Source organism: Saimiri boliviensis, chromosome 20, assembly GCF_048565385.1.
Source record: "Saimiri boliviensis isolate mSaiBol1 chromosome 20, mSaiBol1.pri, whole genome shotgun sequence".
Lineage (NCBI taxonomy): Eukaryota > Metazoa > Chordata > Mammalia > Primates > Cebidae > Saimiri > Saimiri boliviensis.
In genome coordinates, this window is record NC_133468.1 from 38225711 (window position 1) to 38244613 (window position 18903).

The window sequence follows — 18903 nt, forward strand, 5'->3', positions numbered from 1 at the left end:
TTTCGCTCTTGTTACCCAGGCTGGAGTGCAATGGCGCGATCTCGGCTCACCGCAACCTCTGCCTCCTGGGTTCAGGCAATTCTCCTGCCTCAGCCTCCTGAGTAGCTGGGATTACAGGCACGCGCCACCATGCCCAGCTAATGTTTTGTATTTTTAGTAGAGACAGGGTTTCACTATGTTGACCGGGATGGTCTCGATCTCTTGACCTCATGATCCACCCGCCTCGGCCTCCCAAAGTGCTGGGATTACAGGCTTGAGCCACCGCGCCCAGCCATGAATTGTGTTTTGATTAAGAAGAATTAAAGTGTTAGCAATGATGTTGCTGACTATCTTTGCATTTTGTAGGAAAAGTTGGTGCTGCAATAATAAGAAATAAATCAGTTTGATAATTTTGCCATCATTTTTTAAAGTTTTATAAAATAATTGAAAATTATATGTGCAATATCTTACAAATTTTTATTTTAAAAGCACATCCCTATAAGGCAATTGAAGTACAAATTGAACATATTCTTGATTAACTTCTCAATAGTTGAATGATCATAAATTATAAAATTTTCACTTACCAAACTATGTTTAAAAAACTAAATTTCACATTTTCTTTTTAATTTTGGAGTTGAATGGTCTTTTATTCCTGTCTAAAAGACTAAAACCGTCTTTATTTTTGTTTTTTTCTAGGGAAGACATATTTAAGTTCAAAGTCATGTTTGGTAGAGGAAATGAATGAAAAGCGGATGTCTCTTATCTGTTTGCAACAATCATTGTTTTTGTTTTGTTTTGTTTTGTTTTGAGACGGTGTCTCGCTCTGTTGCCAGGCTGGAGTGCAGTGGCACAATCCCTGCTCACTGAAACCTCTGCCTTCCGGGTTACACAATTCTCCTGCCTCAGCTTCCCAAGCATCTGGGACTACAGGTGTGTGCCATCGCACCCAGCTAATTTTTGTGTTTTTTAGTAGAGACGGGGTTCCACCATGTTGGCCACGATAGTCTTGATCTCTTGACCTTGTGATCTGCCCGCCTCAGCCTCCGAAAGTGCTGGGATTACAGGCGTGAGCCACTGCGCCCGGCCAGCAATCATCTTTATGTCCTATTAAAAGTTTAATTTTAAAAAATCTTACTTTACAGATCTATACTCAGTAAATAATTTTTTTTTTTTTTTTTTTTTTTTGAGACAGAGTCTCGCTCTGTCACCCAGGCTGGAGTTCGAGTTCAGTGGCGCCACCTTGGCTCACTGCAACCTCTGCCTCCCGGATTCAAGTGATTCTCCTGTCTCAGCCGCTTAAGTAGCAGGGGCTACAGGTGAATCCCACCAAATCCAGCTAATTTTTGCATTTTTAGTAGAGACAGGGTTTCATTATGTTGACTGGGCTGGTCTTGAACTCCTGATCTTGTGATCTGCCTGCCTCAGCCTTCTAAAGTGCCAGAATTACAGGCGTGAGCCGCCACGCCTGGCCCCAGTAAATAATTTTAAGAATCTTAAATTACTCATTTTTATTTAGACTTTATGAGATTAAGCTTTTTCAAACTCACTTCTATTTCTCCTCCCCTGAGAGCTATTTACAAATTTGTATAGCACTCCGGAGTGTGGTAATATCCAAGTCAGTGCACAGTGAGGAGGCTTGTTAACTTACGTGATGATGTCAGTTTTGATCAACATCTTTCTCATTTAGGTATTTAATGATCATCATTTCTTCAAGAAAAAGTTCTTAGTGGGGAAAAAGAGGCGAAAAGTACAGTGTGATTAACTTACGATGCATTTTGGATTGCGGCTTTTTAACCGAAAGAGAATCATCCTTAAAACAATAATTCCTCAGAAGGCTTGAGGCATTTAACGTCTCTTAATCAAATTAGCTCAGTTTACTGCCAGTCAGTAAAGTCTGGTTTGGAATAATGATAGAAATTAAATATCTAACAATGTAGTATATATAATAGTCAAATAAATGCAATTAAAAGTAATAAGGAGGTACTGTTTTTTACTTAGGAATTGAATAATGATTTGTAGAAATGAGACTACTGACTTCTGGGAAAAATATAGTGAGACTGTCACTTTTATACACCACTGGAAAGCCCTCTTAGAACGTTTGTCAAGACCCTTCAAAATGGATCTTTTGATCCATTAATTCATTGTCTAGGACATTATGCTGAGTTAGTGATCAGATAAGGAAAAAAAACTTTAGGCCACGCTTGGTAATCCCAGCACTTTGGGAGGCCAAGATGGGAGGATCACTTGAGCCCAGGAGTTCAAGACCAGTTTGAGCACCATAGAGAGATCCCGTATCTACAAATAATTTAAGAAATGAAATTAGCTGGAAGTGGTGGCACATGGCTCTGTGCTCAGCTACTTGCAAAACGAAGGTAGGAAGATCCGCTGAGCCTGCAAGATTGAAACTGAAGTGAGCCTGTGATCGTGCCACTGCCCCCCAGCCCAGGTGACAGAGTGAGAACCTGTCTCACAAACAAACAAATAACAACAACAACAACAAAAAGGAAAAAGAAAAACTTCACACAGTCTAAATACCCATCATCATGCCAGTGCATGGTTAATTTGTTATTTTGTATTTTGGAATATTATGCAGAGCTTAAGTAAGAAGTACACATACTATTTACTACAAGGAAGAATATTTGCTCTATCTTCATTTTACTGAAAGTAGGTATATACAGTAATATTTGAATTATGTATAGAAAAAGAGAAAAGAATGAATTGAAAACTGAAAAAAAATGGATTCGGATGCTTATAGTCAGTGATTATGTTCAGATTGGCAAAACATAAGTAGATTTATTTTCTAGAATAAGTATGTATTACTTTTTATCATTATGAAAGATTTCATTTTCAAGGATTTTGTATAGCTGCTTTGTATTTCTTCTGACACATTACACCCATAGTGTCAGTGACTTGTAGGGACATTGTCCTGATTCTTTAGAGTGCAATTGACAATATTTGTTTAATAGTGAATGTAGCTTAAGAAAAGAAAGGCAGTCATATCAACTAGGCAATTAATGTAGCCTCTTCAGCTCATCAGATCTTTGGCTGACATGGTTTTCTAGCAAAGCAGAGGTGCTTAACTAACCACAGAGAAATGCTCACACATGTCAGAAGGAAATCCAAGTGATTGCTTGTTTTGCCTTGGGCATCTGCACTTTTTGTAGAAGTATGACTCTCAGTCTGTGAGACCTTTCGATAAGTAGTGATAATCCAGAAGGATTGATGTAGTCATTCTAGACTTGAGATTTCTTTTCACCACTAAGACATTTGACTGTCACTTGCATCTTAATGCTACCATGTATTTTTCTAAAGCATTGGGAGACTGACCAGGTAACGTCACTGTGCCATTTTAGGTATGTGGCCAACTGATCTCATGGCCTACCAAGACTTCCAAGTGATTGGGGGTGGGGGAGGGGGTTGGCAAGAATTGACCTCTGTGGCAGTTGGGGAGGCTGAAGTACCTCAGCGAAAAGGGTTCATGGAGATGTCCATGGAGCAGAGCTCTCTCTGACTTTTAAGTGGATAGAGCTAGGATCAGTTAGGTCAGATTCTCCTTTTATAATTAATCCTAATTGCCAGGGCTTTCATGTTACTAATAAACATCTATTCCCACAGTTATGTTCTACATAAGCTTTCTTCATTCCATGTTGATCTGTGAGATCTATAATAAGCAGATGACACTGCTTATTATAGATTAGCTGCTTCCTGTGTAATAAGCCTATTATTCCTATTAAGAGGGATAATCTTGAATTAAAATCACATTTTTTTTTCTTAGAGAATTCTCTGTCAAATTTTACCAAAGGTCATGGGTTTTTGGGTTGGTTTTTTTTTTTTTTTTTTTTTTTTTAAGCTGTCCAGAGATGCCTTATTAATGACTTGATTTTATCCTTATTTCAAATTCTAATTCATGAATATCAGGGTATAAAATATTAAATATGCTGGTTCAGCTACCAGCTTTTCAAGCATCATTTGGTATGGCTTTTGGGATGTAGATCATTGTTATAATTATTATAGGGAGTAAAAAATGTAGAATAAAGAATAATTTAATTAGAAGTGAGAGCAAGTCAGTATGAACAAGAATATAAATCATAAATCTCTCTATTTTTGTGTTCCTTTACTCCATGCAGAGAAATACCAAACCTTTGTTTCTAAAAGGGCACTGGGTCCTGAAAGCTGTGGTTTTCAGCAGCAATTTTAGTTAGGTTTTGTTTTGTATTTCCTGGTATTCTGGGCCTCCCAATAGCCATTTGTGCCTAAAAGAAAGAGAGGGTGAGGAGATTTGGGTTGCCTGTCCCGTCAGCTTGGTGGCACTCTGGAGGTATTAGATGTGTTCTGAGGATGTATGTGTTTATTTAAGTTTGAACAGAAATTATTGCAATGGATGCTGGGTGCAATGGCTAATGCCTGGAATCCCAGCACCCAGCACTTTAGGAGGCTGAGTTCGGTGGATCACCTGAGGTCGGGAGTTTGAAACCAGCAGGGCCAATATGGCAAAACGCCGTCTCTACTTAAACAAACAAACAAACAAACAAACAAAAAGCAAAAATTAGCCAGGCGTGATGGTATATGACTGTAATCTCAGCTACTCTGGAGGCTGAGGCAGGAGAATCACTTGAACCCAGGAGGTGGAGTTTGCAGAGAGCGAAGATTGTGCCACTGCACTCCAGCCTGGGCGATAAGCAAGACTCTGTCTCAAAAAAAAGTATTTCAACAGGACAGAAATTCACAAGGTACATTAGAAAACCTTAACACTTAAGAATGTGAAGTCTTAAAATAGTTTTTTTGTAGTGTGGGTTACTTAAAATGAAATACTTTACTGAAGCAGATAGAAGGACTCCTAGGACCTTTCTGGGTTTCTTCTGGACCTAATGGCATATCATAAATTTACTGAATTGTTTAAATGGTCAGTCACCTTGAGCTTTCTGTCATCTGCTCAGAAACACTACTTGAAGAATCTCACTCCATTTGGTAATTCTGACTAGAAGCTTTCCTAGGGTCATCATAGGAATGAGTGCCTCACTTCATAGTTCTCCTGTTCCTCAGTAGCTGCTTCTCTGTAGGGCTGGAGGAAAAGAGAGCAGTGCATGCAGTCTAGTCAACCAAGAGGAAGGAGGTGCTGATACCTGGTCTGTATCCCAACAGACAGCACACCCTCATGCTTTTACTTTGAATGTACCTTTTTGCCTCTTCCTCATTCCTGGGAAAAGGTAATAGTTCTTGATTATTTATAGTGCTGACTGCTCCCTACAGTGTGAGGTTCCCCCTCCCATCTCCTACCACCAGAGATGTCACAGAGCAAGTGCTTATCATTGACACAGTAGTGGGGAAAAAATGGGTTCTCATTTTAGCAGGTGACTTGGTGGTGGTTGGTTGTCAGCGTGCTTTTTTTCATATTGGCTTGTTGCTACAGGGTCTGATGCTGGCAGATTACAACTCTGTAGCTAGTCATTTTCGATTTATTTGAACCTATTTCTCCAGTCTACTGAGCTTTCACTGGCTAGCATCAATTCAGACACATTGCAATTCTTCAGAATCTCTATCCCCATCAGATGGTTCGATCTATGAGAAATTTAGCTAGAGGCGTTTAGACAAAAAAGAAATATTGTGGCTGGGGAAGCATTTAAGTTAGAGAAGGCAGCCAGGGCTGTTTTATTACTTAGTCCTGTGTCACCTGTGATGACCCATGAGAGTGGAGAATATTGATCGCTTGTCACTCAAGGCATTCAGCAGATTGCATTGACAAAGCTTGGCAGGTCTCTAATAGCAGGGTTACTGGCCTTGGCTACAGCCCAAGGGAAAACTCTGCAGGCCCTATTACTTGGCGGCCTTCAACTCTTACAGAATTGGGAGAGAACACTGACAAAAGCGAGGACATGATTTTACGGTTACAAATGATTTTTCTTGCTTGCTTTCCTCTCACTCTTTTTAATTTTTCTTTTCTTCTTTTGCTTTCTGTTACCTTCCCTCCCTGATGTCTGCAAGCCCCTCCTTTCTTATTTTAGATGATCACGGCAGTATTGTTTTTGCAGGATAAAAACCAGAGTGGATTAGAAAAGCTTAGCAGGCCTAGCATGAGGCTTGAGTTATTCTCTCCTTTTAGGACAGCTTGTGCCTGACCACACTGTTTAGAATGTGCGGTGGATATATATATAGTATTTGAACTTGATGTGTAGGCCATTCACAGCTGTTGTCCTCTAGCAGAATAAGAACTGCCACTTCATGACAGATGGGTTTCTCCCCTTCTCCATTCTCTGGTAGCCAGGGTTGGATCAAACCTTTGACCTTACATAGTCCCGAGGTTCAGCTGAAAGTAATGTGCTGACATCAGAGAGATAATGGCACTAGTGCAAAACAGGGATGATTCTGAAGAACAGCAGAGAAGATTCTATGTTTCCTAGACACTGCCTGATTTATCCATGGAATCAAATCACCACTGTTAATGACATTTTCATTCCTAACGTAGGTTGCCCTACTATTGGTCAGTGTTCTGTAATGAGCGTTTCTGCATGGCTGTCATTTGCTTTATGAAGCATTCTTCGTATTTTCTGTGTGCCTTTCATTACAAAAAATTGTATTTGTTTTCTTTATTGTCTCTTTGAGGATGAGAAAGACAAATAACATTGTCCTCATTTGAAAGAAGAGTAAGTTCTCCTAATCACAAGTGATTTAAATGTTAGAGTTTTAATTCAATATTTTTATTAAAATTTCTAGTCCTCTAGTAAATCAGATATAAGCAAAGACTCTATTTCAACCTTTGGGTAGGATGGCCATCTTGCTTACTTTCTCTTTTTTCCTTCTTTTTTTTTCGTAGTCTTTTTTTGGTCACTCCTTCACTACCTCTTCCTTTGCAATGCTTTAGGCTGGCCAATATCCTCCTTATTTAATTTTATTCGTAATCCTTGGTAGAAAAGAGGTTTCTGATCTTTGTGTAGCTTCTCCTCTAAATAGCTTGCTCTTGGTTTCTAAAATTGACTACATGGCTCTTGTTTTCTAGGTTCTTAAGAGGCTAGTGGGCCAGGTGTGGTGGCTTAGACCTGTAATCCCAGCACTGTGGGAAGCCCAGGTGGGCAGATCACCGGAGGTCATGAGTTTGAGACCAGCCTGGCCAACATAGTGAAATGTCATCTCTACTGAAAATACAAGAATTAGCTGGGTGTGGTGGCATATGCCTGTAGTCCCAGCTATTTGGGAGGCTGAGTCAGGAGAATTACTTGAACCCAGGAGGTGAAGGTTGCACTGAGTCAAGATCATGCCTAGATGACAAAGTGAGACCCCATGTTTAAAAAAAAAAAGAGGGATAAGCCATCCTTGCGTAGTTTTTTAATTCTAAATGCTTTTTATTTCTTTTTTTAAATATATATTTTCTTACACTTTAGGTTCTGGGGTACAAATGTACATGTGCAGAACATGCAGGATTGTTGCATACGTACATACATGGCAATGTGGTTTGCTGCCTCCATCCTCCTGTCACCTATATCTGGCATTTCTCCCCATGTTATTCCTCCCCAGTTCCCTACCTCCCGCTGTCCCTCCCCTAGTCCCCATCAAACAGACCCCAGTGTATGATGCTCCCCTCCCTGTGGCCATGTGTTCTCATTGTTCAACACCCACCTATGAGTGAGAACATGTGGTGGTTGAATTTCTGTTCTTGTGTCAGTTTGCTGAGAATGATGGTTTCCCAATTCAGCGATGTCCCTTTAAAGGACACAAACTCATCATTTTTTATGGCTGCATAGTATTCCATGGTGTATATGTGTCATATTTTCCTTGTCTAGTCTATCGTCGATGGGCATTAGGGTTGGTTCCAGGTCTTTGCTATTGTAAACAGTGCTGCAATGAACATACGTATGCATGTGTGTTTATACTAGAATGATTTATAATCCTTTGGGTATATACCCAGTAATGGGATTGCTGGTCAAATGGAATTTCTATTTTTAGGTCCTTAAGGAATCACCACACTATCTTCCACAATGGTTGAACTAATTTACACTCCCACCAACAGTGTAAAAGTGTTCCTATTTCTCTTTTACACTGTTGGTGGGAGTGTAAATTAATTCAACCATTGTGGAAGACAGTGTGGCGATTCCTCAATGATTTAAAAATAGAAATCCCATTTGACCCAGCAATCCCATTACTGGGTATATATCCAAAGGATTATAAGTCATTCTACTATAAGGACACATGTACACGAATGTTCATTGCAGCACTGTTTACAATAGCAAAGACCTGGAACCAACCGAAATGCCCATCGATGATAGACTGGATAGGGAAAATGTGGTACATATACACCATGGAATATTACGCAACCATAAAAAACGATGAGTTTGCATCCTTTGTAGGGACATGGATTAACCTGGAAACCATCATTCTCAGCAAACTGACACAAGAGCAGAAAATCAAACACCGCATGTTCTCACTCATAGGCAGGTGTTGAACAATGAGAACACATAGACACAGGGAGGGGAGCACTACACGCTGGGGTCCACTGGGGGGAAATGGGGGATGGACAGTGGGGTGGGGAGGTAGGAAGAGATAGCATGGGGAGAAATGACAGATACAGGTGAGGGGAAGGAAGGCAGCAAACCACACTGCCATGTGTGTACCTATGCAACAATCTTGCATGTTCTTCACATGTACCCCCAAACCTAAAATGCAATAAAAAAAGAAAGAATAGTTTACACACCAAAAAATAAAATAAAATAAAAAAATAAAACACAGCAGAAACATTTCTTTGAAATTGCTCTGCTGTGAGTTCGTTCAAAAAAAAAAAAAGTGTTCCTATTTCTCCATATCCTCTCCAGCATCTGTTTTCTCCAGATTTTTTAATGATCACTATTCTAACTGGCATGAGATGGTATCTCATTGTGGTTTTGGTTTGCATTTCTCTAATGACCATTGATGATGAGCATTTTTTCATATGTTTGTTGGCCTCATATATGTCTTCTTTTGAAGTCTGTTCATATCCTTCGTCCACTTGTGGATGGGGTTGTTTATTTTTTTCTTGTAAATCTGTTTTAGTTCTTTGTAGATTCTGGATATTAGCCCTTTCTCAGATGAGTGGATTGCAGAAATGTTTTCCAATTTGCCAGTCTGTATCTTTTGATTGGGGCATTTAGCTCATTTACATTTAAGGTTAATATTGTTATTTGTGAATTTGATCCTGCCATTTTGATGCTAGCTGGTTGTTTTGCCCATTAGTTGACAAAGTTTCTTCATTGTATAGATGCTCTTTACCATTTGGTACGTTTTTGGAATGACTGGTACTGGTTGTTCCTTTCTGTGTTTCGTGCTTCTTTTAGTAACTCTTGTAAGGCAGGTCTTGTAGCCATGAATCTCTCAACAATTGCTTGTCCGTAAAGGATTTTATTTCTCCTTCACTTATGAAGCTTAGTTTGGCCAGATATAAAATTCTGGGTTGGAAGTTGTTTTCTTTAAGGATGTTGAATATTGGCCCCCACTCCCTTCTAGCTTGTATGGTTTCTGCCAAGAGATGTGCTGTGAGTCTGATGGTCTTTCCTTTGTGGGTGACTCGACCTTTCTCTCTGGCTGCCCGTAGCATTTTTTTCTTCATTTCAACCCTGGTGAATCTGAAGATTATGTACCTTGGTGTTGCTCTTCTTGAGGATATCTTTGTGATGTTCTCTGTACTTGATTTCCTGGTCTTGAATGGTGGCCTGCCTTGCTAGGTTGGGGAAGTTCTCCTGGATCATATCCTGAAGAGGTTTTCCAGCTTGGATTCATTCTCTTCATCATATTCAGGTACACTTACCAAATGTAGATTACATCTTTTCACGTAATCCCATATTTCTTAGAGGCTTTGTTCATTTCTTTTCACTGTTTTTTCTATAATCTTGCCCTCCCATTTTATTTCATTGAATTGATCCTCAGTCTCTGATATCCTTTCTTCTGCTTGGTCGATTCGGCTCTTGAAACTTGTGTGTGCTCCGTGAAGTTCTCGTTTTGTGTTTTCAACTCCATCAATTCATTTATATTCTCCTCTAAGCTGTTTATTCTTGTTAGCATTTCATCAAACCCTTTTTTAAGGTTCTTAGTTTCTTTGCATTGAGTTAGAACATGTTCTTTTAGCTCAGAGAAGTTTGTTATTACCCACTTTCTGAAGCGTGTTTCTGTCAATTTATCAGACTCATTCTCCATGCAGCTTTGTTCCCTTGCTGGTAAGGAGTTGTGATCCCTTGGAGGGGGAGAGACATTCTGATTTTGGGTGTTTTCATCCTTTTTGCACTGGTTTCTTCCCATCATTGTGGATTTATCTACCTGTGGTCTTTAAAGTTGGTGACTTTTGGATTGGGTCTTTGAGTAGATGTCCTTTTCGTTGATGATAAAGTTATTTCTTTCTGTTTTTTAGTTTTACTTCTAACAGTCAGTCCCCTCTGCTGTAGGACTGCCGGAGGACAACTCCAGACCCTGCTTGCCTGGGGATCACCTGTGTCAGCTGCAAAACAGTAAGGGTTGCTGCCAGTTTCTTCTGTTATCTTTGTCCCCGAAGGATACCCGCCAGATGTCATTTTGAGGTATCCCTTATGCGTTGTCTCTTTGGATATACAGGAGTCAGAGAGCTGCTTGAGGAGACGGTCTGTCCCTTATAGGAGCTCAAGTGCTGAGCTGTGAGCTCCATTGTTCCGTTCAGAGCTGCTGGGCAGATACATTTAATCTGCCGCTGCAGAACTCATAACCACCTTTTTTTTCCCAGGTGCTCAGTCCTGGGAAGGTGGGGCTTTATTTATAAGTTCCTGACATGCTGCTGACTTTTTTCACAGATGCCCTGCCCAGCATGGAGGTAGCCGAGTCACAGTCTGCCAGTAGAGGCATTGTTGGGCTCTGCCCAGCTGCTGCGTGAACTTCCTTGGTGGTTTTGTTTATAGAGGTGTAGTTAGAATTGCCTCGGTAATGGCAGTTTGCCTCAGGGTGGTGGATTGCCTCAGTAGTGGTGGACTGCCTTGGTAATGGTGAATGCCTTTCCCTCCACAGAGCTGGACTGTCCCGGGTCCAGCTGTGCTTGCTGTGAAGCTCTCAGTCTAGAGCATTTCAGATTACTGGTTTTTGTGGGGGTGGGACCCACCGATTCAGATCATCTGGCTCCCTGTTACAGCCCCCTTTTTTTCAGGTGAATGGGTGACTCTGTCTCCCAGGCATTCCAGGCACCGGTTGAAACGGCCACCCAGATTTGTGTGAGTTTTTATGGGGAGACCCGCAGCGCCAGCTGAAACAGTCGTGCTGGAAACTTGTGGCGCTTTTCCAGCCAGGAATCTCCTGGTTTGTGGACAGTAAAAACTCATTTGGAAATGTGGTGATCACTTACCCTCTGCGTTCTCGCTGTGAACTGCATTCCAGAGCTGTTCCTATTCAGCCACCTTGAATACTCTGCATTTCTGTTCCGACATTGTGCCTTGGATGACTTACGTGTTAATGGCAGTATTATTTAATCTTTCCGAGCCTTCATTTCTCCATTTATCAAATGGAAGGTAATATTGTTTACCAGAAAAATGTATTGTTATGGTATATGAATTATTTTTCAATAAATATGTAAATTGTATAAAGTTTCCAACATAGAAATGCCCTCTTTTCCTTCTTTCCTCCTTATACAACGTAGGGCCCACAAAGGCAGAATGAGAACTACCATCTAGGCCAATACTGGGGGACTAGGTGCTACTACAGAGACAGAAATGTGAAAGTATTTGCTAATCAATGTGGACCTATTAATATTCTGCAGCACTTTGAACCACTTTGAATTAAAATACTTATCTGTGAAAGGTTTTATAATTTATATGACCTGAAATAATTTACACCTAATTAGATTTTGTCAACTGAATAATTCTGTCTCATGTTGCTTCCACAGAATAATTTAAGCAACTGCATTTTATTCTCAAAATAGCTGTAAATGTCAGATTAATTTTGTTGACATGATCAACATGTAGAAGAGCTACTTGGCAGAATTGTTTGTCAACTGAATATATTATGCATCCTTACAAAATCTGTAGATTGATTACGGTTTAGCTGACTTTTGCAGTTTGTTGCACTCCTGAAAGAAATCACTGGTAGTGGTTACAAAAACTAGTAGGGTATTTCTCTGTATCCGGTTAGATAGTTTTTGATATACAGAAGTTTTCCTTCACTTTTCATTATACATACCCTGTATTTCCCTTGAGTGTTAACTTCTTTATCTGGGTGAGACTGGATCCCATGTAACTGCTTTGGCATTTGTTATGCTCCTCATCAATTTCACGGGGGGGCCCTTAGTTGACATTGGCCCCATATAAATTATTGTGGAGTCTCACCCTTTTTATTTTGGACCATTCCTTTCACATAGGGGGCCTCTCTGTCTCCCTTGTTAAAAACCCTGCTTAAGGATTAGTGTCCTTGCAGTTTAGTTGTAGCTCACTCAAGTTAACCCATTTATTCCAAAATCCCTTTTCTCCTCCATTATCCCCTATCTTGTCCAGTCTTCTAGCTACTAAGGTTGAAGTCCTGTCACCCGAAGGTTTGGCTGAATCCAATGCTTCTGAACCCTTACCTCATCATGGCATATATAGAAAATGATACTATTGTACAGCACACTGAAGTAAAGCAAGACCGTTTGCTGTAGAAGCACCTGGCTCAGAAGCCATGACCTGCCCTAAGTAGGAGGCAATACATGTACATTATCCCGTATATTTTGGTGTAACCAGTCCCCAAATTTGAACCAATCTTGGGAGGTATTAGAAATTTGCTCACTTGGTGTTATCTGGAATTTACCTCCTATTTTGAACTGAGCATTTCATTTACTTTAAGGCCATTACTGAGCTTTCCACCAAATCATTGCCATTTATGTCTGGTTTAGGTAGTTCAGGTTTCTACCTTGGATGTCTTGAAGTAATGATACCTTATATTTGCTAGTCTCTCTCGCAAGGGAATAAACCCGTATTTTGCTTTCACCTTCTGCTTAGAGGAGCTGGCTCCATCCAGAACAATTCCTTTCCTACTGGACATCAAAAGATTGCTTTTCCATTGGCAGTGTCTCAACATAGCTCAGAAACTACTGTTAACTACTTGTCTTACTGTAACACTATTGGATCCATAAGAGAGTAAATCAGTGTCTCCCTCAAGTTCAGCACACTCATTTAGATTTTTCATTTAGACTCTGTCAGAAGGATGTTCCAGTGCAGAGTTAGCCTCTGTACCCCTGATTATGTTTCAGCTTTCTCTAATTTCTCTGCTAACCTGCCGTTGATGCCCCAAGCATGCCTTGTAGCTAAAGGCACTCAATATTGAGTGTGCTCTTTAAATATGTGAACTACATGTATTCTATGAAAACATAAACTATGGATACAAATAAGTTAAAATATACCATAGATTCATTACTAAAAGGCATTAGTTATTTGGTATCCTTAATGTACAAATAACAAAAAGAATAGATATGAAACCCTGTGTCTAGAGCTAAAAATATACCTTAGGAGTACAAATACACATGGCTAAAAGGTATTATCTGTTCAGTATCTTCATTGTATAAATAATGAAAAGGCCTCTATATTTCTGATTTTCATAATGGAAAAGGGGAATTGTAGAAACTGTGGACCAATTAGCTTGATGTCAGCTCAGAAAAGATTCTAGAAGGTATTATTAATGAATGCTTTCTGAGAGTTTAATAAAAGAAGTAGTCATCACTGGGAACTGGTATAGGTTCACTTAAAAATATTATGGCCAGGTACGGAGGCTCACACCTGTAATCCTAGTACTTTGGGAGGCCAGGGAAGGTGGATCACCTGAGGTCAGGCGTTCCAGACCAGTCTGACCAACAAGGTGAAACCCTGTCTCTACTAAAAATGTAAAAATTAGCAGGGCATGGTGGTAGGCACCTGTAGTCCCAGCTACTCAGAGGTTGAGACAAGAAAATTGCTTGAACCCGGGGGGTAGAGGTTGCAGTGAGCCGAGATTGCCTGATTGCACTCCAGCCTGGGTGATGGCGCCTGATTCTGTCTGGGAAAAAAAAAAAAAAAAAAAAAAAAAAAAAAGTTATGCCATACTATATTCTTCTGCAACAGAGATTGCGAAACTTTTTCTATATATAGCCAGATAGTAATACTTTAGGTTTTTTGGGCCATACAGTCTCTGGTACAGCTACTCAGCTCTGTCACTGTAGCAGGAAAGCAGCCATATAGGCAGTATGTAAACAGATGGATGTGGATGTGTTCTAATAAAACTATTTACAGAAACAATCAGCAAGCTGATTTGGCCCATTGGCCATCGTTTACCAAGCTATGCTTTAGAGGAATATCTTAAATAATGTGTACCTGATATATTCCACCCTTCCTTCTGATGGGAAAAAACCTTTTTTAATTTTGAGTTCTGAAGATTTGTTTTCTTTGCTAATAAAGAGTTGGCATTATAAAAAAAGCATTGTATTAAAATCTTTGTAGAGGATATGGAAAAGGCTCAAGTTAGTAATAGTTCACAGTAAGTTCTCACTTAATGTTGTCAGTCATTTCTTGGAAACTGCTACGTTAAGAAAAATGACATTTAGTGAAACCAGTCTTTTTTTCTCACCAACATTATAGTGAAAAGATGTTGAACAAAAAGATGTTATCCAAGGATGTACTGTACATAGTTTCATTTAAAGTTGCAGTTTGCAAGAACCTATTGACTATGTTAAGTGAGGACTTACTGCAGTTAGGCAGAATTATAACAGGTTTAGTAATTATGGAACATCAAGAATGGTCTGTGGTTGTCTGTGTGCTCTTGATTCAGTTATGTCAATATTTTTATTAGTGACTTGACTGAGGTTGGAATTGACTTTTGCATCAAATGTGTGGATAGCCTGATGAAGAGAGAGATCACTTACACTTTGGATGATAGGAGTAAGATCCCAAAAGGCCTTTGGATAACACTGTGGTTGAAATCTTCCAGGCTTAAGTGCTGAAAAGAGTTAGATGTGAAACCCTGTGTGTAGAGCTAAGAATGTATCTTGACAGTACAGATACAAATTGTGAAAACACAGTTGAAGAGCAGCCTGTTTGAACAAAGCTAAGGGAGTATTCCAATTAGAGCGCATGCAGAGAAAGTTATCCAGATGGTTGAAGGGACTCTAATCATGTCCTATTAGAAATGGTTGAAAGAACTGTAGATATATAGCCTGGAGGGATATATGATAACTGTTTTCAATTATTTAAAGGGATGTCATGTGGAAGAGGAATTAGACTTATTCTATAGGGTCCTGGAGGACACAGGAGAGAGCAGTGGGTAGAAGATTCAGGTAGATTCAACATATAAAGAGGAACTTTCTAACAATTTGGGCTGTCCATAAGAGGGTTGGGCATTATTTAGAGGGTTTAAGTGAGTGGCAGTATTGTAGACATTTGTTGTTGATCTTGCAGGGTTGATGTGAGAGAATATTAACTGTGACTCATTATTAGATGGGATGGTTCTTATGCACCCTCCCAATTCTGAGAGTACATAAAAGGTAGGCCCAGGGAGAATATGCTGTGCCCTGTGTCCCGGAAGTTGGCACAATTCAAACCCAGATTTGTTGAGTCTCCTGCCTTGTTTATATGGTTGAAATGCTGACTTTACACAGTGTTCCATATGTCTATGTGTACATGTCATCTTTATGTGATTGGCCAGAGACCCTGTCATGTTCACTTTTGTAATCTCACAAGGCTTAACAAATGCCCTGTACATAGGAGGAGCAAAGTGTTTGTTGACCTAAAGTGAATTAAAGAACAACGGAGACACATCCAAATTTCGTTCTTTTTTGGGGGGTGTGGAAAGTTGAGGGATGGAGCTTTGCTCTTGTTGCCCAGCCTGTAGTACAGTGGCGCCATATAAGCTCACCGCAACCTCCACCTCCCAGATTCAAGTGATTCTCCTGCTATAGCCTTCTCAGTAGCTGGGTTTATGGGCAAGTGCCACCATGCCCGGCTCGTTTTGTATTTTTAGTAGAGACAGCATTTCTCCATGTTTGTCAGGCTGGTCTGGAACTCCTGACTTCAAATGATCCGCCCGGCTGGTCTGGAACTCCTGACTTCAAGTGATCCGCCCAGCTCAGCCTCCCAAAATACTGGAATGACAGGCATGAGCCACCACACCCGTTGCCAAATATCATTCTTTTACTGATCCTGGTTTCATAATGAAGACACTTAGAAGTTGATCAGAAATTATACCTGGAGATTCCTAGTAGAATGGTGATATAGATGGTACAGTTTTCTGCCTTTGTTTCTCCCTGCGGCAAACATGCAAATGCCAACACTTCACCAAGAGTGGAAGCTATCATGCTGCACTTTCTGACCAGGATTGTCTTTTCCCTTCTGGATGGCAATGCATCGCTCCCTTTCTTTTTCATTGCTTCCTGTGCATGCCTCCCTGCTAAATTAAACTCCAGACCCTTGAATGTCTGAAATTTTTCCAGTCTTCTGAATACTATGACCCTAAAGTAGTCATCTGCTGTCATCATAATTCTGGAAAATTTAATGTTCAGGTTGACAGTGGATCTGCTGGTTTCATTCTTTGATGTTTTGTACGTGGGCAAGTGGTCAGGTGTACTGGCCTCTTTATTTTTTTTGAGACAAAGTCTTGCTCTGTCATGCAGGCTGGAGTCCAGTGATGTAATCTCAGCTCACTGCAGTCTCCGCTTCCTGGGTTCAAGCAATTCTCTTGCCTCAGCCTCCTGAGTAGCTGAGATTACAGGCGTCTGCCACCATACCTGGATAATTTTTATATTTTTTGGTAGAGATGGGGTTTCACCATGTTGGCCAGGCTGATCTCGAACTCCTGACCTTGTGATCTGCCCAACTCATTCTCCCAGAGTGCTGGGATTACAGGCATAAGCCACTGTGCCTGGCCTTTCCTGGCCTATTTATCACCATTTTCTCCATGACCTGTACTCAGGGTCAGGCATATGGTAGGCGGTCAGTTTATTTACGTTAATAGGACTCTGGTTTAGCCCTTACAGTAGTCCCCCTTATCCATGTTGGTATGTTCCAAGACACCCAGTGGATGCCTGAAATTGTGGACAGTACCGAACCCTATCCATACTGTTTTCTTTTTAATCTGATAACCAAGGCAGCTACTAAGTGACTAATAGGCAGATAGTGTATTCACCATGCTGGACAAAGAGTTGATTCCCATCCTGAGTGGGACAGATCAGGACGACGTGGGATTACATCATGCAACTCAAAATACTGCCTAATTTAAAACTTATCGATGAATTGCTTATTTATGGAGTTTTCCATTTAATATTTTTGGACTGTGGTTGATCATAGGCAACTGAAACCACAGATAAGGGGTACTGTACTCCTGTTTGAACCTAATGAAGTAAAGTTTCTTTTTTCATCAAGACAGTATTTTCTTTCTCTTTTGTGCCTATCATGCTCTTCCTACCTCATGTCTTAATTTTCTGTGCCCTCTCCTCTACCCTCCTCCCCTCCACTTCACTCCGCATCTCTCTGCTTCTCTCTGCTTCTTTTCTCTCCTTTTTTTTTTTTTTTTTTTTTGAGGTGGACTCTCACTCAGTCTCCCAGGCTGGAGTGCAGTGGTGCGATCTTGGCTCACTGTAGCCTCCAGCTCCTGAGCTCAAACGATTCTTCTGCCTCAGCCTCCCAAGTAGCTGGGAGTATAGGTGCCCACCACCATGCCTAGTTAATTTTGGTATTTTGAGTAGAGACGAGGTTTTACCATGTTGGCCAAGTTGGTTTTGAATTCCTGACCTCAAATGATCCACCCGCCTCAGCCTCCCAAAGTGCTGGGATTACAGGTTTGAGCCACTGTGCCCAGCCTTCTGTGCCATTTGCTTGCTGTATGGATAATAGGGTTTTAATAGGTAGAAGAAGGGCCAAGATAGAGTAATTAAATGTCTTCCTCTATCAATCCCTCCAACCCCTGAAGGGGGAAAGGAAGGAGACTGGAGGAGAGGGGAAGGAAGAAAGGAAATGGGGGAGAAGTAGAGAATGAGAGAAGCGTGCCGTTTCCTACGGAGAAGACTTTGGTACTGAAGAATTTTGACTTAGTCAGAACAAAACTTACTTGGTTTTGTTGTATGTTTCCTTGTTTAAATTCTGATCTGCTTTTATGTTTTCATTGCATTCTGTGGATAGCAGCTAAGAGAGCTTTCAGACACATCTATATTAGAAAATAAAATAAGTGTTAATGTCAAAACTGTATCTTTGCTTTTGTTCTCCATCAGCATCTTGACTCAATTGGTGGAAAACGTGGAATAATGGTGCCAGGGTTAGCTTTACCTGGAGAAGAGTTCTGTTTGCCAGTCCTGCTGCAGATTCCTAACCATCTAGGAGGGATAGTGGCCTACATATCTTTATGTACCCCTTACACACCAGTAGGAACAGCCCAGATGCCATCTGCCAATGACAGTGAGGCAGGAGCCTTGCTTTTGTGACAAAAAGGATTATACTTTGCTACGCTGGAACTGGCTCATTAACAGCTCATAAGAACCAATTAAGTTTTCAAGAATTTTGTGAGCCTTTTTTTTAACAAAACCATTTTTTTTAAACAAAAGCTTTATTAAAAGTTATTGAAAAAAATAATTAGTTGGGCATGGTGGCGGGCTCCTACAATCCCAGCTACTCGGGGGGCTGAGGAAGGAGAATTACTTGAACCCAGGAGATAGAGGTTGTAGTGAGATGCACTCCAATTGGGCAACAGACTGAGACTTCATCTCAAAAAAAAAAAAAAAGTTATGTAAACTTACCTGTGCCTTTAATATAATTTACTCAATTGTAATCAATATTCGAAATGCATCACTTCCTCATTAGTTGCTACAGTATACTAATATCTATGACCTTGAAATTATTTATATCTGGTATATGATAGAAATACTACAAAATGTGATGTGTTATTGAGCTTCTTTTTCTAACTCTGTATTCAATGACATCACTTTAGTAGACATGGTGGGAGTAGTTATATCACAGAAACTGATAA

The 18903-nt window shown here is 40.3% G+C and overlaps 1 protein-coding gene across 5 annotated transcripts in view; it reads left to right on the plus strand.

Annotated features, from left to right (window-relative positions):
- The window catches only part of AUTS2 (activator of transcription and developmental regulator AUTS2), a 1213422-nt gene that overhangs the window by 487787 nt on the left and 706732 nt on the right, over window positions 1-18903 (plus strand). Inside the window, exon 3 of one of the 5 annotated variants that reach the window (XM_074390595.1) lies at window positions 10380-10442. The exons of the other annotated variants lie outside the window; for them this stretch is intronic. Coding sequence (XP_074246696.1) covers window positions 10380-10442 — 63 coding nt within the window. The remainder of the gene's footprint in view (window positions 1-10379; window positions 10443-18903) is intronic. 5 annotated transcript variants of the gene reach the window in all.